At 43.2% G+C, this 21,464-nt stretch overlaps 1 protein-coding gene across 1 annotated transcript in view; it reads left to right on the top strand.

The window, feature by feature from the left end:
* Nucleotides 1–1,125: 1,125 nt before the first annotated feature.
* The window catches only part of LOC120999671 (gastrula zinc finger protein XlCGF26.1-like), a 77,005-nt gene continuing 56,666 nt past the window's right edge, over nucleotides 1,126–21,464 (top strand). Inside the window, exons 1-2 of the mRNA XM_040430685.1 lie at nucleotides 1,126–1,161; nucleotides 1,245–1,368. Coding sequence (XP_040286619.1) covers nucleotides 1,284–1,368 — 85 coding nt within the window. The 5' untranslated portion in view covers nucleotides 1,126–1,161; nucleotides 1,245–1,283. The remainder of the gene's footprint in view (nucleotides 1,162–1,244; nucleotides 1,369–21,464) is intronic.

Below are 21,464 nucleotides of genomic sequence, written 5' to 3'. Positions count from 1 at the left end.
CCTTTCTATTCATCTGTTAAAAACAGTCCCATTGCTCATCAGTGCGGTCTGTCTGGCCGCAACATGTCCTATCTTTTGATGTCCGCTGTTGACTGGCCACTAAAAAATAGCCCTGTGATTAGCCTCATTGACCTCAATTGGTTCAAAAATAGTGAATGTGGCCTTGAAGACCGTTTACACAGGCAGATAATTACAATAAATGGCCACTTGAGCGATCATTCAGTCCTTACGATCATTCATGCAGCTGTTCATTTCCACCTCTTTACACAGGACGATGCACTGCCGACAAACATTCATATGAAAGATGCAATGTATAGTGTGCTATCAGTAATCCTTAATGGAGTTGTCTTATCATAGGAATGTATTCCCTACACATAGGACAGAAGATAAGTATCTGATTGGTGGGGTCTGACCACTGGGATCCCCACCAATCACAAGTATGAGGTGCCAGAATGTATGAACCGGTGGTCACACCATTCAACTCTATGGGACTGACAAAGAGAAGCTGAATACAGAGCTCGGCGATCTCCGGCAGTCCCATGGAGTTGATTGGAGCAGAAGCATAAATGTGTCACCACCGCTCTATACACTCTTACACCGTATTCTTGTGATTCGTGGAGATCGTGGATTCGTGGCGATCCGAGCGGTTGAACCTCCACCGATCAGATTTACTGATTACTCACTTTACTTCATGTAAGATGTTCTTCTAAACACAATTTTGCTCTCAATCCTCAATGTTTCCCTCAGGTTCTCTAGTTTTCTTTTAAAAGACAATGGTCCTTTCCATTGATGATCCACCAAGGATGGAGAAGGACAGAAACCACATAGCTGCAAGGATATTAGACCTCACCCTGGAGATCATTTCCTTGATAACTGGAGAGGTGAGAGTTTCACATAACATCACTCTTATCTCTAGTAATAAACCAGGGAAATGACTAGAAAGGTGAAGGATTCTTAGAATCTCTGTAGTGATCGGCGTCTCCCCATACACAGGATTACAAGGTAGTGAAGAAGTCGTCTGGTGAGTGTGTGACACCCTGTGTGTCAGGAGGATGGAGCAGGACCCAGAGCCCCATCACCGAGCCTCCACCTCATTCCCTGATACATGAGCAGAAGATCCTAGAACTTACCACCAGGATCACTGAGCTGCTGAGCGGAGAGGTGAGCGCTGCTGGGAATGCTGGGACATTATACAATAACGCCAAGGGAGGGGTCTGGTAATGACTGTGTCCTTGTGTTGTCAGGTTCCTATAAGGTGTCAGGATGTCGCTGTCTATTTCTCCATGGAGGAGTGGGAGTATATAGAAGAACACAAGGATCTGTACAAGGACATCATGATGGAGAACCACCAGCCCCTCACATCACCGGGTAAGAGGAGACCTTACATGATTGTAGAGGAGAGAACAGTTCTGAGGGTCAGATTCCCCCATCATCTGATCATCACATATAGACAATGTATTCAGTCACTGTGTGTATTTCCTATAGATGGATCCAGTCAGAGAAATCCACCAGAGAGATGTCCCAGTCCTCCGTATTCCCAGGACTGTCCAGAGGAGAAACCAAATATCATGAATTCGAATATGACCCCTGCTGCTCATCACTACCAAAGAGAAGTAAGTGCAGCACTTGGCTATCTCCAGTTTTAAAGGGATTATCTTACCTGAGACATTGGTGGCACATCACTCTAGAACGGAGCTCCCAAAGTGAAGGAGAACACTCTGCGCATGCGCAACCGCCCTCAATTAATTTGTATCGGTGCGCTGTAAATAGCCAAGTGCGCGCTCGGCTATCTTAGGGAGTCCCGTAGAAATGAATGTAGAGAGCACTGCTGTCACGGATGGTGTTGCAGAAAACTAGAAGTCACAAATAAAGATCCGACTGACTTGATCCCAAACTATGGAACATATTGGTGAGCCCTATAAAAGCCCTAGAGCTCTCCCTGACTGCTCAGCCCATGCAAAGATCTTCATGATAGAAAATGGCATGCCCCCGTACCTAGACTGAGGGACACCTGAAAACCCTATAATAGTGAGGGGACACGACCACCGGCTCCCTGCACTCAATACGGAGGGAGTCAGGGTCACCTAGAATCAAGCCAACAGGAAAACACAAATAAAGGAATAGACTTATCTGAGGAACCAGCAGTTGCAGCATCTAGCAGTGAGCACAATCCAGGAAGTAGTATAAACTGCAAAGTGAAGCAGTATGGGAGGGAGTATAAAGGGAGGCGATCAATGCTAATCGATGATAGCTGGGAGAGGGAGAAGAGATGACAAAACAAAACCAAAACAAAAGAACATCGTGCAAGAGGTACCGAAGAACGTCTGTCAGAACTTCTCAGAGATCTGGCGGTGACAACTGCGCAAGCGCGGCCACCGCTTCATTCACTTGTATTGAAGTGCCATAAATAGCCAAGCCAGTGGCTATTTTTGGCGCTACCATATAAATTATAAGCAGGCCGGGCGCACATACAGGTCCACTCCTGTTCACTTTTGGAGCTCCGTTCTAGAGATAGACTTGGGTCACACCTCCTAGACCCGCACCTGTCTGACATTGGTGGTATAGCCTAGCGTTATGCCGCCAATATCTCAGATGAGAAAACCCCTTTAAGCACCAAATCGTGAAAAAAAGTCCAAAGATCAACAAAACTGATAAGAGGCCTGAGACCCTCAGTTATGAGGGAATTTTTATTTAGTCTTGGGAGGAGATATCTAAGGAGAGACCTGATAAAACTGTACAAATATATGAAGGTAAGAAGGTTCAGTCTCCAGCGCTGATAAAAGGCTTCTTCACTGTAAAAGCTGTGACATTATTGAATAATGTAAGAACCGGAGGTGATGAGCACAGCGCCCCCTCCAGGATAGGATCAGATCAATTCATGAAGAGAAATGTCAGAAACCTTTCTGCTGATGTTTAAAACACTTGTCTGAATGTTGATCCTGTCTGACCGACACTTGAGGAGATCCTTCTCCTTTAGGGCAGATTGGTTCATGTCTTCTAGGGGTTTCTAACCTTCACCTGGATATAAGAGAAACTCAGGTTTCTTTTTCTGTTTTCTTCATGTCTTTAATGTTGGATCTTTGCAGGAAATTTCTGGTGAAATGACAAGTGGACTCGAAGACCCCGTATTAGTGTCTGTGAAAGGTTAGAGCCCTTTTTTTATATATATAAATCTTGTTGACTGTAAATTCCTTTGTTAATGGCAAAACTAATACAAAGTTCAGAGAAACCTCGTCCTCATCATCATTGTTATGAGTTATGTTTTAATTATGTCAAGTCCATATTTAATCTCCCTGGAGAGATGTGGGTGATAATCTCAATGTCCTCTGCCAAGGAGATCATCACTCGTCTCCTCGGCATTAATCACAGCTCACATGGAGGTGTTATCAGTTTATTTTCTGATTGTATACTTATTTTTTGTACATGGTTATAGAGGCGGCCACATGACAGGGCACAGCGATCCCATGAACCCTGTCAATTAACCCCTCAGGTGTGGCACCTGAGCGGTTAATTAACATGTTTTGGCAAATCGCATTGCCCCGTCGTTGAGGCTGGGTGTCGGCTGTGTGATACGGCCAGCACCCGCCGCCCACATTTTATTCAGGGGTTAATTATATACATTGGTGACGCAGTGGCCACAGCCCCTCCCCTCCTCCTCAGTATTACAATAACTGCCTAGAAACAACTGGACAATGCTAAAAAATATTGGTGCATCACACGATCATAGAGAATGTCCCGAAAGACGTCATTGATGACATTTTGGAATGCTGCAGGAGTGTTACAGAGGCCAAACGGCATGACTAAATACTCATAGTGCTTTTCCGGAGTGTTGAATGCCATCTACCATTAGTCACCCACACGTATTCAAATCAAATTATAGGCCCCACGGAGTTCCAACTTTGGGAAGATTCTGGATCTATGAATCCTATCAAAAAGCCAAGGGACCAGAGGCAGGGGACATTTATTCTTCACATGTGTTCTTCTAATTTTGTTCAATCCCTGATAATCAATGCAGGACCGCAGAGAACCATCCTTTTTCTTCATAAAAAGAAATCCAGCCTCAGCTGGGGAGAAAGATTTCCTAATTAAACCTTTCTCCAAGTGTTTTTTGTTATGTAGTCCAACATAGCCTGAGTCTCCAATAAAAATAATGGATAGTCTTGGCCACTAGGAGGCATGGTGCCAGACCTGAGCCCAATCAGTCATAGGCTCTGTGTGGTGACTACCTTCCGTTTTATCAAAAATATACACGTAGCTGGAATGAAGCATGGCCCAGTAGATTCTGGGGAGCCTCTGGAGCCCAGGGTGGTCGCACAGAAGCCAAGCAGCGGAAACGACAGTCATCCCCAGTGCAAAATCACAGAAGGAGGATACTAGTAGAAACAGGCAGGACATAGGATCTTTTCTGTGAGCAAGACTCTCACTTGGAGATCGATGGGCACGCTGACATTTCATGGATTCCATAAGTGTCATCCCATTGATAGATGTGCTACCAAAGGCCTCTCCAACTACTTGGAAGGGATATGGTATTGGGCTACCAAGGCCTGATGCAGGAGTCCAGGAAGGCCTGCAAGGTAAAGACACAGGGAGTATCAGCTGCAGAGAGAACTTGACTTTGCCCAGGGTTGTCCATCCAATCAACTCTAGGCACTGGAATTTCCCATGAGGAGGGAACAGGTTATTTGCAATAGTCACTGATGCACCTATGCAGATGATCCTCTTTGGACAGTTGACTTTGTCCAATTGCTTGGGTTTCGGAGGAGGAGACGAAGAAGGTAGCATAGGCCTTTGAAAAGAAGATGCCAGCTGAGGAACTCTGCTTTCACATGAAGACACCTTGAGGCGCTCTTTGAAGCAGAGATTGATTCAAGCAGCCAGGATAATTACATTATCTATGGTAGAGAGTGCCTCTTCACCTGCCAATTAATCCATATTATGCCCTGACAAACCTCTCCAGAAAGCAGCAGTTCAGAACCAAGGATGCAGAACTGTATGGCATACTGTTCCAGAGTGAAGCTGCCCTGACAGAGGTGCGGGAGTGAAGAGGCCACAGAGGTGGCACGACAGGCTCCTCGAAGACCTTGTGGAAGGTGGTCAAAAGTCCCAAAGATTATTGATTAGTTGGCCACTTTGCTTACAGAAGGGGATAGGGTAGGCAAGGGCTTCTCCAGAGATGAGGCAAACCAGGAATGTTACATTGGACCAGTCTATAGAAAATTTATGAGCCTGCAACTCAAAGTGAATAGTACACTGGCTCAAGAACGCACAACATAACTTGGGATCACCTTTGAGGTGTGAGGGTAGTGAAAGGTGCAGGCTGGAAGCAAACTGGTGGAGGTGGTTATGCAGACACAATGGCTGAAGGTAGCAGCACAGGAGCTGCAGTAGTCTAAGTGGGCTAAGATAGAATTGAGATACTGCAGAAGCTGCTCTTGGCATCCATATTGACTAGTCAACTCCTTAGATATTTTAGGCAGTCTGATCTTAGATTGGCCAGTAGGATCCATGGCAAACTGTTAAGCAGCAGATGTGGATCTCTGTGGTCTAAAAACAGTTTGGTTTAGGGTTACTACTCAAGTTATCTACAGTAAATGGCCCCTCTGATATTCACTCTTTTACAATATACAGGGTTTGGACTTTGGAGCACGGGAACCACCAGGCCACTATCTCCTGAAGTAGTCCCTGTTCAGTGACTGTTGACCCACAGAGGTCAAGAGACACCAGTGCTGAGCACCGAGGGATCAGGCAAAACCATGGTCGGTAATAGGCCGAGGTCAGGGCAGGCAGAGTATGTGCATTCCAATAAACAGTCCAAAGTCAGGATGGGCAGCTGAGGGTCACTATGGAGATTAGAGAGAGGCCTGGTAGCAAAAGGTCAAATCTGGGAAACAGACAGAAGTCAGTACACGGGCAGACAAACGTATAACAGCATACATAGCAGACTAGACTCTATTACTGAGGCACTTACTGACAGCAGAAGGTGACTAAAGTTACCCACAATGGCCAGCCATTGACTGGTAAAGATTAGGGTATGCATGTACTAGCCCTTTAAAAACTGGAGGTAGCATGCCCGCACTCCACAGTCAGAGTGAGAGAGGCCTGGCCAATAAGCAAGCTATTTCATGCATGGAGGGACAGATCTATTTCAGTGGCATGGCCCACTCGGAAGGAGGTGAAAGCGGGAGGATTGTTAATTTTTGTCTGGTCCTAGGTGCCTTAAAGTGCCTTGGCTGGATCCATTTGCATCTCCTAATTTAAAGGGATTAGAGATTATTCTGGATTAAATTGTTACTACACCTATTTACACATGAATATTGAAAACCCTCAATCTGATGTCAGAGGCAACCATTCATTAACTCCTCCTTGTCAACTGAACACCATGATTTCATTCCTATAGGCTTTTCTTAAGCTGGCCATATACATTATACTTTTGTCAGATGAACCTGTCAAAAACCGTGGGTTCGGCTGGCACACTAATGTCTGTGGGGAGTTCCCGACTCCCCCCCGGAAATGTCCCATTTTCTCCCAATAGATATATTTACCTGGGAGATAAGCCACCTTTAGAACTGTCTGGCAGCAGCTTTCTCCGCCGAACGAAGCTTAGACTTAACCCCTTTAAGACTTTTATCTTGAACTCTTTGTCAGGAATTATCTGTCCATGGATGTTTGATATGACTTTGATTAACCTGGTTAAAACCTAACTCATAACATGTGTCTATATATTTATTTCACATATATGTTCATGCTGCATTTGCCTCCATTCATATCCGTTATATAGATACTATACTTTGAGAAAATAAAAAAATATTTATTTTTCCAGGTGAGGATGAGACGAGAGACTCCCATGAACATCTCCTTTTATCTGAAGAAGTAGAAGATAACAATGTCACACAAGCTAATTCAATAAATGCTAATGTACCCTTAGACCTTCAAAGTGGAGATCTATCCACCAGTACCGTTGGTCACAAGTATCTTTTGTCCAATCAATCACTGAGTCAATCACAGAATCAGTCTAAACAATCTGTGCATGAAATAATTGACAAAGATAAAAGACCACTTTCAGGTTCAGAATGTGAAAAGTATTTTAGTCAGAAATCAAAACTTATGGAGGGTCAAAGAATTCACACACGGGAGAAGCCATTTTCATGTTCAGAATGCGGGAAATGTTTTGGTCTGAATTCAAGCCTTGTGAAACATCGAAGAATTCACACAGGGGAGAAGCCATTTTCATGTTCGGAATGTGGGAAACACTTTAGTCGGAAATGTGGTCTTGTTGAACATCAAATGATATTTCACACAGGGGAGAAGCCATTTTCATGTCCGGAATGTGGGAAATGTTTTGCAAAGAAATCACATGTTGTGGAACATCTAAGAACTCACACAGGAGAGAAGCCATTTCCATGTTTAGAATGTGGGAAATGTTTTAGCAAAAAATCAAATCTTGTGGAACATTTAAGAACTCACACAGGGGAGAAGCCATTTTTATGTTCAGAATGTGGGAAATGTTTTGGCAAAAGATCTGTTCTTGTTATGCATAAGAGAATTCACATAGGAGATAAGCCATATTCATGTCCCGATTGTGGGAAATGTTTTAGTCTGAAATCGTGTCTTGTTACTCATCAGAGAACTCATACAGGGGAGAAACCATTTTCATGTCCTGATTGTAGGAAATGTTTTGGTCAGAAATCAACTCTTGTTACTCATCAAAGAACTCACTCCAAGAAGAAGCCATTTTCATGTTCAGAATGTGGGAAATGTTTCGGCTATTAACCGGATCTTTTTGAACATCAAAGAACTCACAAGGGATAGAAACTATTTTCATGTTCTGAATGTGAGAAATCATTTAGTCTGAAAATAAATCTTGTGAAACATCGAAGAATCCACACAGGGGAGAAGCCATTTTCATGTTTAGAATGTGGGAAATGTTTTGGTCGGAAAACGGTTCTTCTTGAACATCAGAGAACTCACATAGGAGAGAATCTATTTTCATGTGCTACTGTGGGAGATATTTTAATGTTCTGAATTTGCTAAATTTTTTACACACAGAGCAGGTTTTGCTAAACTTAGAAGAACTCGCACAGGTGCAACGTAAGAACTGTTGCAGGTGTGTGTCTTTATTTTAAGACCTGCTGCCTAAGAATGCCTTCTGTTGTTTAAATATACCCTTTGAGGACCTGTGGTATAAGCAGAACTGTATAAGCAGATGTTCCCAGAAAACTAGAGTCACGCTATTACAACACTGATCGTTTAGACACTGCCACTATGCCCGCATGATCAGTACTGTGGCTGCAACACATACAATGCTTTCAGGAAGTCTTCAGATTCTTAATTTTTTTATTTTTTTTTCATTATGCTGTGGCCTTGTGCTAAAATTAAAAAGAAATCAAGTTGTTCCCCGTCATTCTGCACTCCATACCCCATAATGACAAAGTGAAAACAGAATGTTAGAAATCTTAGCTAATTTATTGAAAAGGAAAAGCTAAAATCTTGCATTGATATAAGTATTCAGACCCTTTACTCAGGACGTAGTTGAAGCCCCTTTGGCAGCAATTACAGCCTACAGTCTTCTTTGGTATGATGCCAAAAGGTTTGCACACCAGGATTTGGGGATTTTCTGCCGTTCTTCTCTACAGATTCTTTCAAGCTCTGTGAGATTGGATGGGGATGTCGGTGGACCGCCATTTTCAGGTCTCTCCAGAAATGTTCAATTAGGTTCAGGGTTCTGGCTAGGCCACTCAAAGAAATTTCGAAATTTTCCCCTAAGCTGCTCCTGTGTTGTCTTGGATGTGTGCTTAGGGTAATTATCTTGTTGGAAGGTGAACCATGAATTCAAGGCTGAGATCCAGGTCCTCTTTTCTATTAAAAATATCTCTGGACTTTGCTCAGTTCAGCTTTACCTCAACCATGACTGGTCTACCTGTGTCAGCTGCTGAAAAACACCCCTACAATATGATGCTGCCATCACCATTCTTTAATGTAGGGATGGTATTGGGCAGATCATCAGCAGTGCCTAGTTTCCTCCAGACATGACTATTAGAATTGAGGGCTATTGCTTGTGCACCTTTTTCTACCACACTTTTCCTTCCACTTAATTTCCCATTAATACAGGGAGTGCAGAATTATTAGGCAAATGAGTATTTTGACCACATCATCCTCTTTATGCATGTTGTCTTACTCCAAGCTGTATAGGCTCGAAAGCCTACTACCAATTAAGCATATTAGGTGATGTGCATCTCTGTAATGAGAAGGGGTGTGGTCTAATGACATCAACACCCTATATCAGGTGTGCATAATTATTAGGCAACTTCCTTTCCTTTGGCAAAATGGGTCAAAAGAAGGACTTGACAGGCTCAGAAAAGTCAAAAATAGTGAGATATCTTGCAGAGGGATGCAGCACTCTTAAAATTGCAAAGCTTCTGAAGCGTGATCATCGAACAATCAAGCGTTTCATTCAAAATAGTCAACAGGGTCGCAAGAAGCGTGTGGAAAAACCAAGGCGCAAAATAACTGCCCATGAACTGAGAAAAGTCAAGCGTGCAGCTGCCAAGATGCCACTTGCCACCAGTTTGGCCATATTTCAGAGCTGCAACATCACTGGAGTGCCCAAAAGCACAAGGTGTGCAATACTCAGAGACATGGCCAAGGTAAGAAAGGCTGAAAGACGACCACCACTGAACAAGACACACAAGCTGAAACGTCAAGACTGGGCCAAGAAATATCTCAAGACTGATTTTTCTAAGGTTTTATGGACTGATGAAATGAGAGTGAGTCTTGATGGGCCAGATGGATGGGCCCGTGGCTGGATTGGTAAAGGGCAGAGAGCTCCAGTCCGACTCAGACGCCAGCAAGGTGGAGGTGGAGTACTGGTTTGGGCTGGTATCATCAAAGATGAGCTTGTGGGGCCTTTTCGGGTTGAGGATGGAGTCAAGCTCAACTCCCAGTCCTACTGCCAGTTTCTGGAAGACACCTTCTTCAAGCAGTGGTACAGGAAGAAGTCTGCATCCTTCAAGAAAAACATGATTTTCATGCAGGACAATGCTCCATCACACGCGTCCAAGTACTCCACAGCGTGGCTGGCAAGAAAGGGTATAAAAGAAGAAAATCTAATGACATGGCCTCCTTGTTCACCTGATCTGAACCCCATTGAGAACCTGTGGTCCATCATCAAATGTGAGATTTACAAGGAGGGAAAACAGTACACCTCTCTGAACAGTGTCTGGGAGGCTGTGGTTGCTGCTGCACGCAATGTTGATGGTGAACAGATCAAAACACTGACAGAATCCATGGATGGCAGGCTTTTGAGTGTCCTTGCAAAGAAAGGTGGCTATATTGGTCACTGATTTGTTTTTGTTTTGTTTTTGAATGTCAGAAATGTATATTTGTGAATGTTGAGATGTTATATTGGTTTCACTGGTAAAAATAAATAATTGAAATGGGTATATATTTGTTTTTTGTCAAGTTGCCTAATAATTATGCACAGTAATAGTCACCTGCACACACAGATATCCCCCTAAAATAGCTAAAACTAAAAACAAACTAAAAACTACTTCCAAAAATATTCAGCTTTGATATTAATGAGTTTTTTGGGTTCATTGAGAACATGGTTGTTGTTCAATAATAAAATTAATCCTCAAAAATACAACTTGCCTAATAATTCTGCACTCCCTGTATGCTTGGATACAGCACTCTGTGAGCAGCCTGCTTCTTAAGCAATTGCCTTTTGTGGATTGCCCTTGTGGAGGTTGACAATGACTCCAGAAGTCATCAGTCTTCCCCATGAGTGTGTTTCCTACTAAACCAGACTGAGGTACCAAGCTTGGGAAACCTTTGGAAGTGTTTTGTGTTGATTAGATGATTAGAGTGTGACTCAATGAATCTACAATATTTAACTTTTTCACAATATTCTAATTCTCTGAGACACTGACTTTTGGGTTTTCTTTAGCTGTAAACCATAATCATCAGCATTAAAAGAAATAAACGCTCGAAAAAGATCACTGTGTGTAATAAATCTATAATATGAGTTTTACTTTTTCAATTGAATTACTGAAATAAATGAACTTTTCCAAAATCTTCCCTTTCCATCAGAGCCATCCTTCAGACCTTACTGTCAGCTCCAGTTTATACACTTGTGCATATTGAAATTACCATCCACAGCAACAAAAGTGGTGAATAAAACAGACCAATAGAGCATCTGTTTTTATGGAGATTAGTGTTGGAAGTATGTTGTGCACACAGGAGGAGCTCACGCAGAGTAACCATTGGATTCTTGGTCACCTCTGTTACCAATGCCCTCCTCCTCTATTACTTAGTTGTTTTTTTTAACAAATATCTGTTTTATTGATTTTCACAATGAGAAAATAAGCATCATTTGTAATGTTACAGGTATTACAAAATACATACTTTTTCATAAATTGCAGATATAGAGAAATCAGACATATATTGCAAAAATCCCACCAAAGTGTACCTATTGGGGGCGCACATAACGACAAGGGTAGTATCTATTTTATTCGTTTGACCTTGCAAGGTCTTGGAGCAACGTCGTTAATGCACACAGTTTTATATTTCTTCAAGCTGGCTTTGATAGGATACGGTAATCTAAACATAACCATACAGAACGAATGGAGGCGATGAACATCCTCCTAACGGCACTCATATCACAAGTCACTCCCAGGACAGTTTTCCACAACTGGTGGAATATGGTGTGTGATCAGTGAAGATTTACTACACATTCAGTGTAGGAATATCCAATGTCAAGACTGGCCCACAACAGTGTATGGCCCAAATACACAAACTAAGTACGGCTAGGGTCACTACATTGTTGCTTCCAAAATTGCTACGATATCATGACGCAGCTGAGCGAGAGGCTATCCTCGTTGATTTGGTTTTAATGAGGCGCGTACAAATATATGTGTAAGTATGTAAGAGGATAGAGGTGTGTAAGAGGGTAGAACCTAGAAACATACATCAGGTCTAGGTATTCCTATAATTCTTCCATGGGCTCCATAGTTGCAAGAACTTAGAGTGAGACCGGTTAGCCCAGCTACTAAGTTCCTCCATGAGGTATAGTTGGTCGACTTTCATCTTCCATTGGGCAAGGGAGGGAGGATCTGGGTTAAGCCATCGCAATGGGATAAGAGATCTGGCTGCTTGGACAAGCTATGTGGGGAGATCAAACGGTTTAGAGGACCATCCTTTAGAGGGTAGCCACAATAGTACTGAGATCGAAGTAAGCTGGAGGGAGGAACCACATATTCGGTTTATTTCTGTTTCAATATGAGACCAATAAGTGGAGATTAGCGGGCAAGACCAAAATATGTGTCCAAGTGTACCTTTTCCCTGAGAACAACGCCAGCATACATTTGTATTTGACAAACCCATTTTGTGGAGTTTGCTAGGATCATTATACCATCTGACCATCGTTTTGTATGAATGTTCTTGAATTTTTACGCATCTAGAGAATCCATGAGATCTTAGATGTATTTGGTCGATATCAGCTGTACTGAAGGATACTCCCAGATCCTCCTCCCATTGGACAATGTAGGCCGGTTTGTTCATTTTCAGTGAACCCTGTAGATTTTTATAAATAGTACAGATTGCGTGTTTAAGTAACGTTTGCCCTTGTACCAACCTTTCAAACCAGGTAGCTTCGTTTGCTGTTGCATATTTATCCTGTAGTTTAAAATAAGCGTCTTTGAAGATTCTTAGGTATAAGAAGTTAGCTTGTTTCAGTCGACGGGAGAAGAATGCGTTTAATTCTGTTGTTGTTTTTGTATGTGTTAGTAATTCCTCAATATTTAAATAGGTTCCAGAACTCCGGAGGGTTGGTGACACTAGGATAGATCAGGAATGGACTTAGTGAAGAAGGCATAGATCTTGGGGGATTGGAGAGTAGGTGTGTGTGACTGGATAGGGTGTTGAAGACCGAGTAAATCCCTTTGGTCAGACCCTCTATTGGGGGTTGTGGCTTTCTGACGCCCCATAAGCCCGCTAGTTGACAATTGGTTAGGGTAGTTAATTCTATTTCTGAGCCTAAAATCCTGAATTGGGGAATGCATAATTGCAGCCACCTTTTCAATTGGATCGCTTTGTAATACATCTGGGCGTCAGGGAGGCCCATACCTCCGTGCGAACGGTTTCTGGTCAGTTTGTCGTACGCTATACGTGACTTTTTGCCCTTCCATAGGAAAAATGTAAATAATGAGCGGGTGGAAACAAAGAAGGAATGTGGTAAGTGGATAGGGACCATTTGGATGAGGTATAGGAGTTTGGGCATGATATATGTTTGTAGAAGGTTCTTCCTACCTAGCCATGAGACAAAGGGGAGGGCCAATGAGTTTAACTGGTCTTTGACTTTTTTCAGTAGAGGTAGATAGTTTATGGAATATAGCTTTGACGGTGAGTTTGTTTGGTATATTTCCAGGTATTTGATTTTTTCCTGCTGCCATGTAAAAGGGTAGGAAGTACGCAGATTATGGATTTGAGGTGTCGGGATAGTGATGTTAAGTGCTTCTGATTTGGAGTAATTGATTTTAAAGTTTGATAGTGTTCTAAATTGCTCAAACAAAGCCATTAGTGGTGGGAACGCTTGGATGGGGTTTTTGATCAGGAGCGTATAAAGCCAATTGACTCGGTCAAACGCCTTCTCGGCATCCGTACTAAGAAGGATGAGAGGCTGTTTTTTGTCTTTTGCTAGTTTGACCGCATGAAGGATCCTGCAAGAGTGGAAATTGCCTTCCCTACCTGCCACAAACCCGGCTTGATCAGGGTGGATTATTTTTGGGACAATTTTATTCAGTCTGTTTGCAAGGATCTTTGCCCATATCTTGACATCTAAATTGAGGAGTGAAATTGGCCTGTAGCTGCCGCATTCCATTTAATTTTTGCCTTCTTTTGCTATTACAGTTATAGTGGCTTCTAAAGTTTGCTTTGGGGGATGGACGCCCGACATCAGTGACTGGCACCATGCTGGGAGCAGTACTGGTAGGAATTTTTTGTAGTAACCAGCGGGTAACCCATCTGGTCCTGGGGCTTTCCCATTGGGTAGGGATTTGATGATTTCCGAGATTACTTCTCTATTAATAGGGGCTAGTAAAGATAAGCTATCTTCCTTGGAGAGAGTAGGTAGGTTAAGTTTAGAAAGAAACGCATCAATTGTTTGCTTGTCTGCATCTTTCGTTGGATCCGCGGCGATGTTATATAATTGGCTGTATAAATGGCTGAATTCAGTTGCTATGGCCTTTGTCTCACTGGTTACAGTGCCAGAGTGAGTTTTAATATTTTTGATGAATTGGGCATCTTTCCTTTTCTTAATTAAGTGGGTCATTAGTTTACTACCTCTGTCTCCGTGCGCGTAGTGCTTGAACTGTGCATATTGATATGCTTTGGCGCATCTGATGAGGAGTTCCTTCAATTTGTGGCGAAGGGCAACCAAGTCATCCTGCATGACTCTCGCTTTGGATTGTTTCTGGATAGATTCCAGAGCTACAATTTGTCATAGCAGGGAGTTTAAAAATTTTTGCCTCTCTTTTTTGACTTTGGTGCCCAATGCCACAAATTCACCCCTGATGAAGGCTTTATGTGCCTCCCAGACTATGGTCTGGGAGGTATCTGCAGGTTTATTTTCCTGAAAGTACAGGGTCAATTTTCACATTAGATCTGCCAGGTCTGATTGAGTCGAGTAAAGTTTCATTTAGCCTCCTGGTCCACTCCCTCACTGGCAGGGAGGGAAAGGACATGGACGCCGAAACTGGGGCATGGTCCGAAATCGTTATAGAACCCATTTGGCTCTGGACTTGAGATTAATTGGCAAAAGTCTGCTTTGATGCCTGTGGATGGGCAGGCCTTGTTAGCTGAGCGAGTTGATAGTAGGATTCCCTGGGTGGACAAGTTCAAATATTTAGGGCTGTACATAACGCCTAGATTGCTGGACTTTGAAGAACTAAATCTGCTTTTGCTTGTTACTTTCACACTTAAGGTAAGGACTTGGTGTAGGCTCTTTCTATCTGTAGTGGGTAGAGTGAACCTTTTAAAAATGGTAATGATGCCTCAGCTGCTTTATGTACTTAATAATGCTCCTGTCTGGATCCCTCTAGATAGGTTCAGGAAAATACATTCCATATTCAGGGATCTCATTTGGAAGTATGGCCAAGCAAGGATGAAACTAGAGACGCTGCAATACCCTAAGACAGAAGGTGGTTTGGCAGTCCCGAATGCCTGGATCTACTTCTTGGCTCAGTGTCAGCACTTTAAGGGCTGGATTGATTTTCAGTCACCGGATGTGACAGGCAAGATACTGCAGCACTGGTTGGGCAGTCGAGACCTTATGTGTATAGTGGCGGGGGCGGGAATGCACGTGGGGAGAGAGAAAGTCCTACTTATTGAACTTATGAAGAAGGTATGAGCGAAGGTGAAACTGCTCAGAGGTGTGGGAACAATAATCTATTGCCAGAATTCACGTTTTTGTGAGGACTTAGGAATTGGGAATCTCATGAGGTAATGAGGATAGGTCAATTAACGGAGGGTAATGTATTCAAATCCTTTCAGGGAATACAGCAAGAATTTAATGTCCCCAAGGTGTGGTTTTATCAGTATCTGCAACTGAGGCACGCTTATGATGTTACGGTGAGGAAAGGGTGTAATATAGCTAAAATGGATGTGGTACAGAAACGTATTCTCCTAAAGGGGGGGGGAGAGAGGATTGATATCGCAGGTATATAATCTATTGCTGGACAAGTTTCTAGATGGGTTCCCTCTGTCGAGGATGATGAAGTGGGAGGGTGATTTGGGTGCCGTGTCTAAAGATCAGTGGGAAGATATATTAGAGGCAGTTCCCAGAGTGTCTTTAAGCGAGCAGGCTAAATTGTCACAGCTTTTCATCATCCACAGAGTATATAAAACACCAGTATTTTTACAAAAAATTGGGGTTAGGAATGATGATAAGTGTCCGAAGTGCATGGAGGAGGGAGCGGATCTGGTGCATATGTGTAACGGTCACGTACACACACACACACAGGGGGAGGGATAGTGACCACTGCGCTCCACCCTCACCCCTGGCCCTGCCTACTTGCCTCACGAGTCCTGATGACAGGGGACAACTGGACGACAGTCCCTAACTTAGGATACGTGCAGGGAAGACAGACAAGTAAAAATACGGAACATGAACGGACCGGGTCAGAACCAAGAGAGCTACGCAGTACAAAGGGTTAAGCAAAGAATGGTCAGGAGAAGCCGGGGTCAAATACCAGGAGAGCAGAGAAGTACAAGAGGAGTCTTAAGAGAGTAGTCAGGTGGGAGCCGAGGTCACAATACCAGGACTGATGCGCAGTACAGGAGGAGCGGGCAAAGGATAGTCAGGGAACGGAATCAGGTGAGTCTTCAGTAGTCCAACAAATAGCCAGGAACCTAGAAATTAACAGGCAACCTGTGGCTAGCAGGCTGCCTGTATTTATAGTGGGGAGTGAGGGTCATGTGACGTGGCCAGCGTCACATGACCGACAAACCAACCAGTTGAGCACCGAGTGATCAGCTCGGCGCTCAAGGCAGACTTAGGAGCAGGATGCCACCCAGCAGTAAAGCCGCCCTGGGAATGAGGTCAAACACAAATCCTCATTCCCAAAGCTAAGCAACAGTTCTGCGGGCAATGGGGGACCGAGTGCACCTTCGGAACCCCGTTACAATATGCTCTGGTCGTGTCCAGTGATAGGTAGATATTGGGATGAGGTGCTGACCATAATTAATCACAAATTGGCGCTGAGATTGCAAAAGGATCCTAAGGTTTGTGTGTTGGGATATATGTCGGAGATTGGAGGAAGTGATTTGGTCAAGGTGGCGGTGGGAAGGCTGTTATATGTGGCCAGGAAACTGGTGGCGCAGAGGTGGATCCAGGGGAGTCCGTCAACGATTGATGAGTTTGTGAGGCGGGTGAATGACATGTTGATCATGGAAAAAAGTGTGTTTGTTAAGAGAGGCTGTCCTCAGAAGTTTGAGAAATTGTGGAACGAGTGGTTGTCTCATACTCATATTGTGTTATAAATTATGACAGAGGTTTTCTTACTCCTATTCATTGGGGGGGGGGGATTGGGCTTTAATTTGATATGCTTTGTGCTTTAAAATTTTGCCATATTTAATTTTGATGATGTACATTGTATACCATTTCAGTTACTCATGACGTCCGATGACGTACTTTGTTATTGTACTCTACTTTGTTTCTCACCATGGCGAATTGTCAATGTGATTGCAGAAAATGTTTTTCTTAAATGATCAATAAAAATGATTTGATAAAAAAAAAAAAGAACCCATTTGGGCTTTTCTAAGGGTATTTAGGTGGTTGTCTGAAATAAATATATAGTCTATTCTTTGGAAAGAATGGTGGACTTGTGAAAAATAGGAATAGTCCTTAGTTGAGGCGTTAAGGGTTCGCCAAGTGTCAATTAAGTGGTTTTTGGTAAGTATTTTTTGAATACTTCCTAAAGTTTTTTGCGAAAGGGCCGATAGACCTTTGGAAGTGCCCAAAATTGGGTTAAGGGATATGTTCAGGTCTCCCCCTTTTAGCTTCAGACCCTCTGCAAAATCCCGAAATCTATCTATCTATTTTTGAGCCAAGGATATTGGTTGTTGTTCGGAGCGTAAATACTTGCTAGTGACACTAGAGTGTGACCAATCCTACCTTTCACAAATATGTACCTCCCCTCAGTATCCACTAATGTCAGAGTAGGTTCAAAAGGTATATGTTTGGCTATCGCTATACTGACTCCTCTAGCCGCTTTCTTGTATGTGGAATGAAACCATTTGTTATAGTGAATATGTGGTAAATTAGGAATTTTGTTATTTTTTAGGTGGGTCTCTTGAAGAAAGCAAATATCTGATTTGCTCTTCCTCAAAAGAGAGATTACCTGAGACCTCTTTTGAGGTGAATTGAAGCCTCAAATTGAAGACCCGTGCTTTATAAAGAGGAAGACATGTTATACATACTTTCTGCTATGTACTTTTCAGATTATTGTAGATCTAGTCAGTTAGAAATCGATAATATCCTGATTGGGGGGGAGGAAGGGGAAAATGGAGGGGGGGGAGCAAAAAGGAAGGGTGAAGAGGGGAGTTGAATGGAAAGAGGATAGGGACATCAACTTAATGGTTGGACAGGATCTATCTTTCTACATGACCGCTATGAATAGTAACTGAAAAAGTGCTCAGTGAATAGTCATGTTGGCATTGAAGTATACAGTAAGTTACACATGTCTTGAATATCAGGGTATATAAGTACATAAAGACACCTATACGTTTGATGTTAGTGATACTTACAAAAACTACAGCCAATGGATTCCATTTTGTATCCACAGGGTGTAGCCGTATTTGATCTTATAGCCTGTTGCTAAAGAGAAGTGTCATATTGACGGCAATATAGGAGACATCAGTTATAATCAAAGAAGAACAGAACTATGACAACATCATAGAATCTTGAAAGTAGCATCAAAGATGGCAATACATAAAGAGGGAAGGGATGGAGAGGTGAGAGCGAGATTTGGTCGTTGTGAGGGGGGGGGGGGAGGCAAGAAGCATGAAAAGGGAGAGAGAGAAAAGAGAAAAAAGAGCAGCGAGAGTGAGAGGACGACACATAGGTAGTGTGGCCCAGGACTATCATAAAGGAAGGGGAGATCAGAAGTACAAAGATAAGTGACTTCACGACTAAGAAGTACGATGTGATACTTGATGATGCTCAAGGTCAATTAACCCTCCGGGAGCTATAGCCCGAACTCATCTTCTAATCGCTCTGGAATGTTTGTTCCTTGTAGGTGTCGACCACGGTTCAAATCGTGGTAGCGGAGGTAGCTGCTTGACGGAATTGTCCAAAGGCATCCATGAGTCCTTCGGTATAGGATCTACGCTGAGATGGTTCCAGGCATCTGGTAAGTCTGATGGGGTTCTGATTGTGCAGTGTCTTCCATCCTTGCTGAACGTGAGACCGAACGGGAAAAGCCACCGATACAGAATTCTCTGGTCTCTTAAATAATCTGTTAAGGGTTTCATAATTCTTCTTTTATATAGTGTGGACGGAGCGATGTCTTGATACATAAAGATTTTTGTATCTTCAAATCGTAGCTCCTTTCTCTCCCTCGTCGCCAAGGCCGCAGTACTTCTAAAGCTAAGTAGGCCGCATATAACATCTCGCGGCGGCTCATCTTTCTTCGGAACAGGGCGCAGGGATCTATGGATCCTTTCAATGGTGATATCTTGAGCTTTTTCTTCTCCAAGTATGTCCTTGAAAAGCTGCTCTGCGGCAGCCTGTAATTCAGCTGCCCCTACTGATTCTGGCAGTCCTTTTAGTCTGATGTTCTTTCTTCTGCTCCGATTCTCCTGGTCCTCTATTTGCAATAAAGCGTTGTTGAGAGAATGAGTTTGAACTTCCAGGAGATCGGATACTGCAGATGCCCGGTCGGTTAGTAGGGTCTGGTTTCCCTCCAGGGATTCGACTCTGTGGCCCAGGGATTTTACATCTTCCCTCATGTCTCTCACCTCCTGTAACAGCGGCGCCATCGCTTGAGCTAGGGAGTCTTTCAGGAAGGAACTCGTGAGGATAGAGTCGTTATCATCTGGTTGCATGGAATCAACCTCGTCTCTTCCTCCCACGGCTCCTGCATATTCTTCTCCGTCCTCTTCGTCCGAGTCCGGTATCGAGGGCTGCGGCGCCATTTTGTTCAGGAGCGCTGGTGAGAGCGCCAGCTTTTTTCTCATGAAGCGATCCATCTCTGTTTGCCCCTTTTTATGTTTAGGGGTAGCCTGATGGTCTCTAGGCTTATCTCTCCCGATTTTGTCTGTTTCTGGGTGTCTGTTTGCTGGAAAGCACGGGTCTTGGCGGCAGGAGCTCTGTCTCAGACCTCCATCACGCTCAGCGGTCAGGCTCCGCCCCCTCTATTACTTAGTTTTGTGGGGCGACCAGATCTAGGAAGAGTCCTGGTTGTTCCAAACTTATTCCATTTAAGAATTTTTGAGGCCACTCTGTTCTTAGGAGGATTCGGTGGAGCAATTTTTTTTTTGTAAAAATGAAAAGAGGTCGCCTATCCGGGAGAGATGTACTTCTCCCAGAGTACTGCACAAATTGGGACAATCAAATTAAATGGGAGGGGTGGGGGGGGGGGGGAGTAACGTATATAAAACATAACTTTTAATCAATATAAATTAGAAAACGACCCCTAAAAAAAGACAAACAGACAAAAACACACACCAATGGGACCTAGCACTCTGCTCAAGGCACTAATCAGAAGCCAAATGCAGGGCCAGAGCCTGAATTGCACAGAGGTTCCACTGGCGGGACAAAATGACCATAACCATAATGACAACCATAGGTATCCACCATTAGGTGGATATAAAATGAAGACTGGTAAAAATGGGTAGATCTTACCGGTCCAGTCGGATATCGTCACGGAAATATAGAAACATAGAATGTGTCGGCAGATAAGAACCATTTGGCCCATCTAGTCTGCCCAATATACTGAATACTATGAATAGTCCCTGGCCCTATCTTATATGAAGAATAGCCTTATGCCTATCCCATGCATGCTTAAACTCCTTCACTGTATTTGCAGCTACCACTTCTGCAGGAAGGCTATTCCATGCATCCACTACTCTCTCAGTAAAGTAATACTTCCTGATATTACTTTTAAACCTTTGCCCCTCTAATTTAAAACTATGTCCTCTTGTAGCAGTTTTTCTTCTTTTAAATATTCTCTCCTCTTTTACCGTGTTGATTCCCTTTATGTATTTAAAAGTTTCTATCATATCCCCTCTGTCTCTTCTTTCTTCCAAGCTATACATATTAAGGTCCTTTAATCTTTCCTGGTAAGTTTTATCCTGCAATCCATGTACCAGTTTAGTAGCTCTTCTCTGAACTCTCTCCAAAGTATCAATATCCTTCTGGAGATATGGCCTCCAGGACTGAGCACAATACTCCAGATAAGGTCTCATTAGTGCTCTGTAGAGCGGCATGAGCGCCCCCCTCTGCCTACTGGTAATGCCTCTCCCTATACACCCCAGCATTCTGCTAGCATCTCCTGCTGCTCTATGACATTATCTGCCTACCTTTAAGTCTTCTGAAATAATGACCCCTAAATCCCTTTCCTCAGATACTGAGGTTAGGACTGTATCACTGATTTTATATTCTGCTCTTGGGTTTTTACGCCCCAGGTGTATTATCTTGCACTTATCAACATAACATTTTTGATGGGAAGCCAGTTCAGTAAAGATACAGTAGTTCCAAGGTCTAGAAATCACAAGGCACATCTTAGTGTGAAGCCGGAAAAAAAGGGATCGGGTACTGTCCCTAATGTGCCCTACTTGAACTGGTATTCCCTATTGAGAACTACACCCACTGACATCTCAGCAAACCGTTAAGTTCCATACCTACTGGTATCTCAGCAAAACCGTGAGTAACCACAAAACCTTTCCTCAGTATTTCAGCAACGCGTGAATTT

This window comes from Bufo bufo, chromosome 4 (genome assembly GCF_905171765.1).
Source record: "Bufo bufo chromosome 4, aBufBuf1.1, whole genome shotgun sequence".
NCBI lineage: Eukaryota > Metazoa > Chordata > Amphibia > Anura > Bufonidae > Bufo > Bufo bufo.
This window is presented reverse-complemented; position numbering and strand designations above follow the sequence as displayed.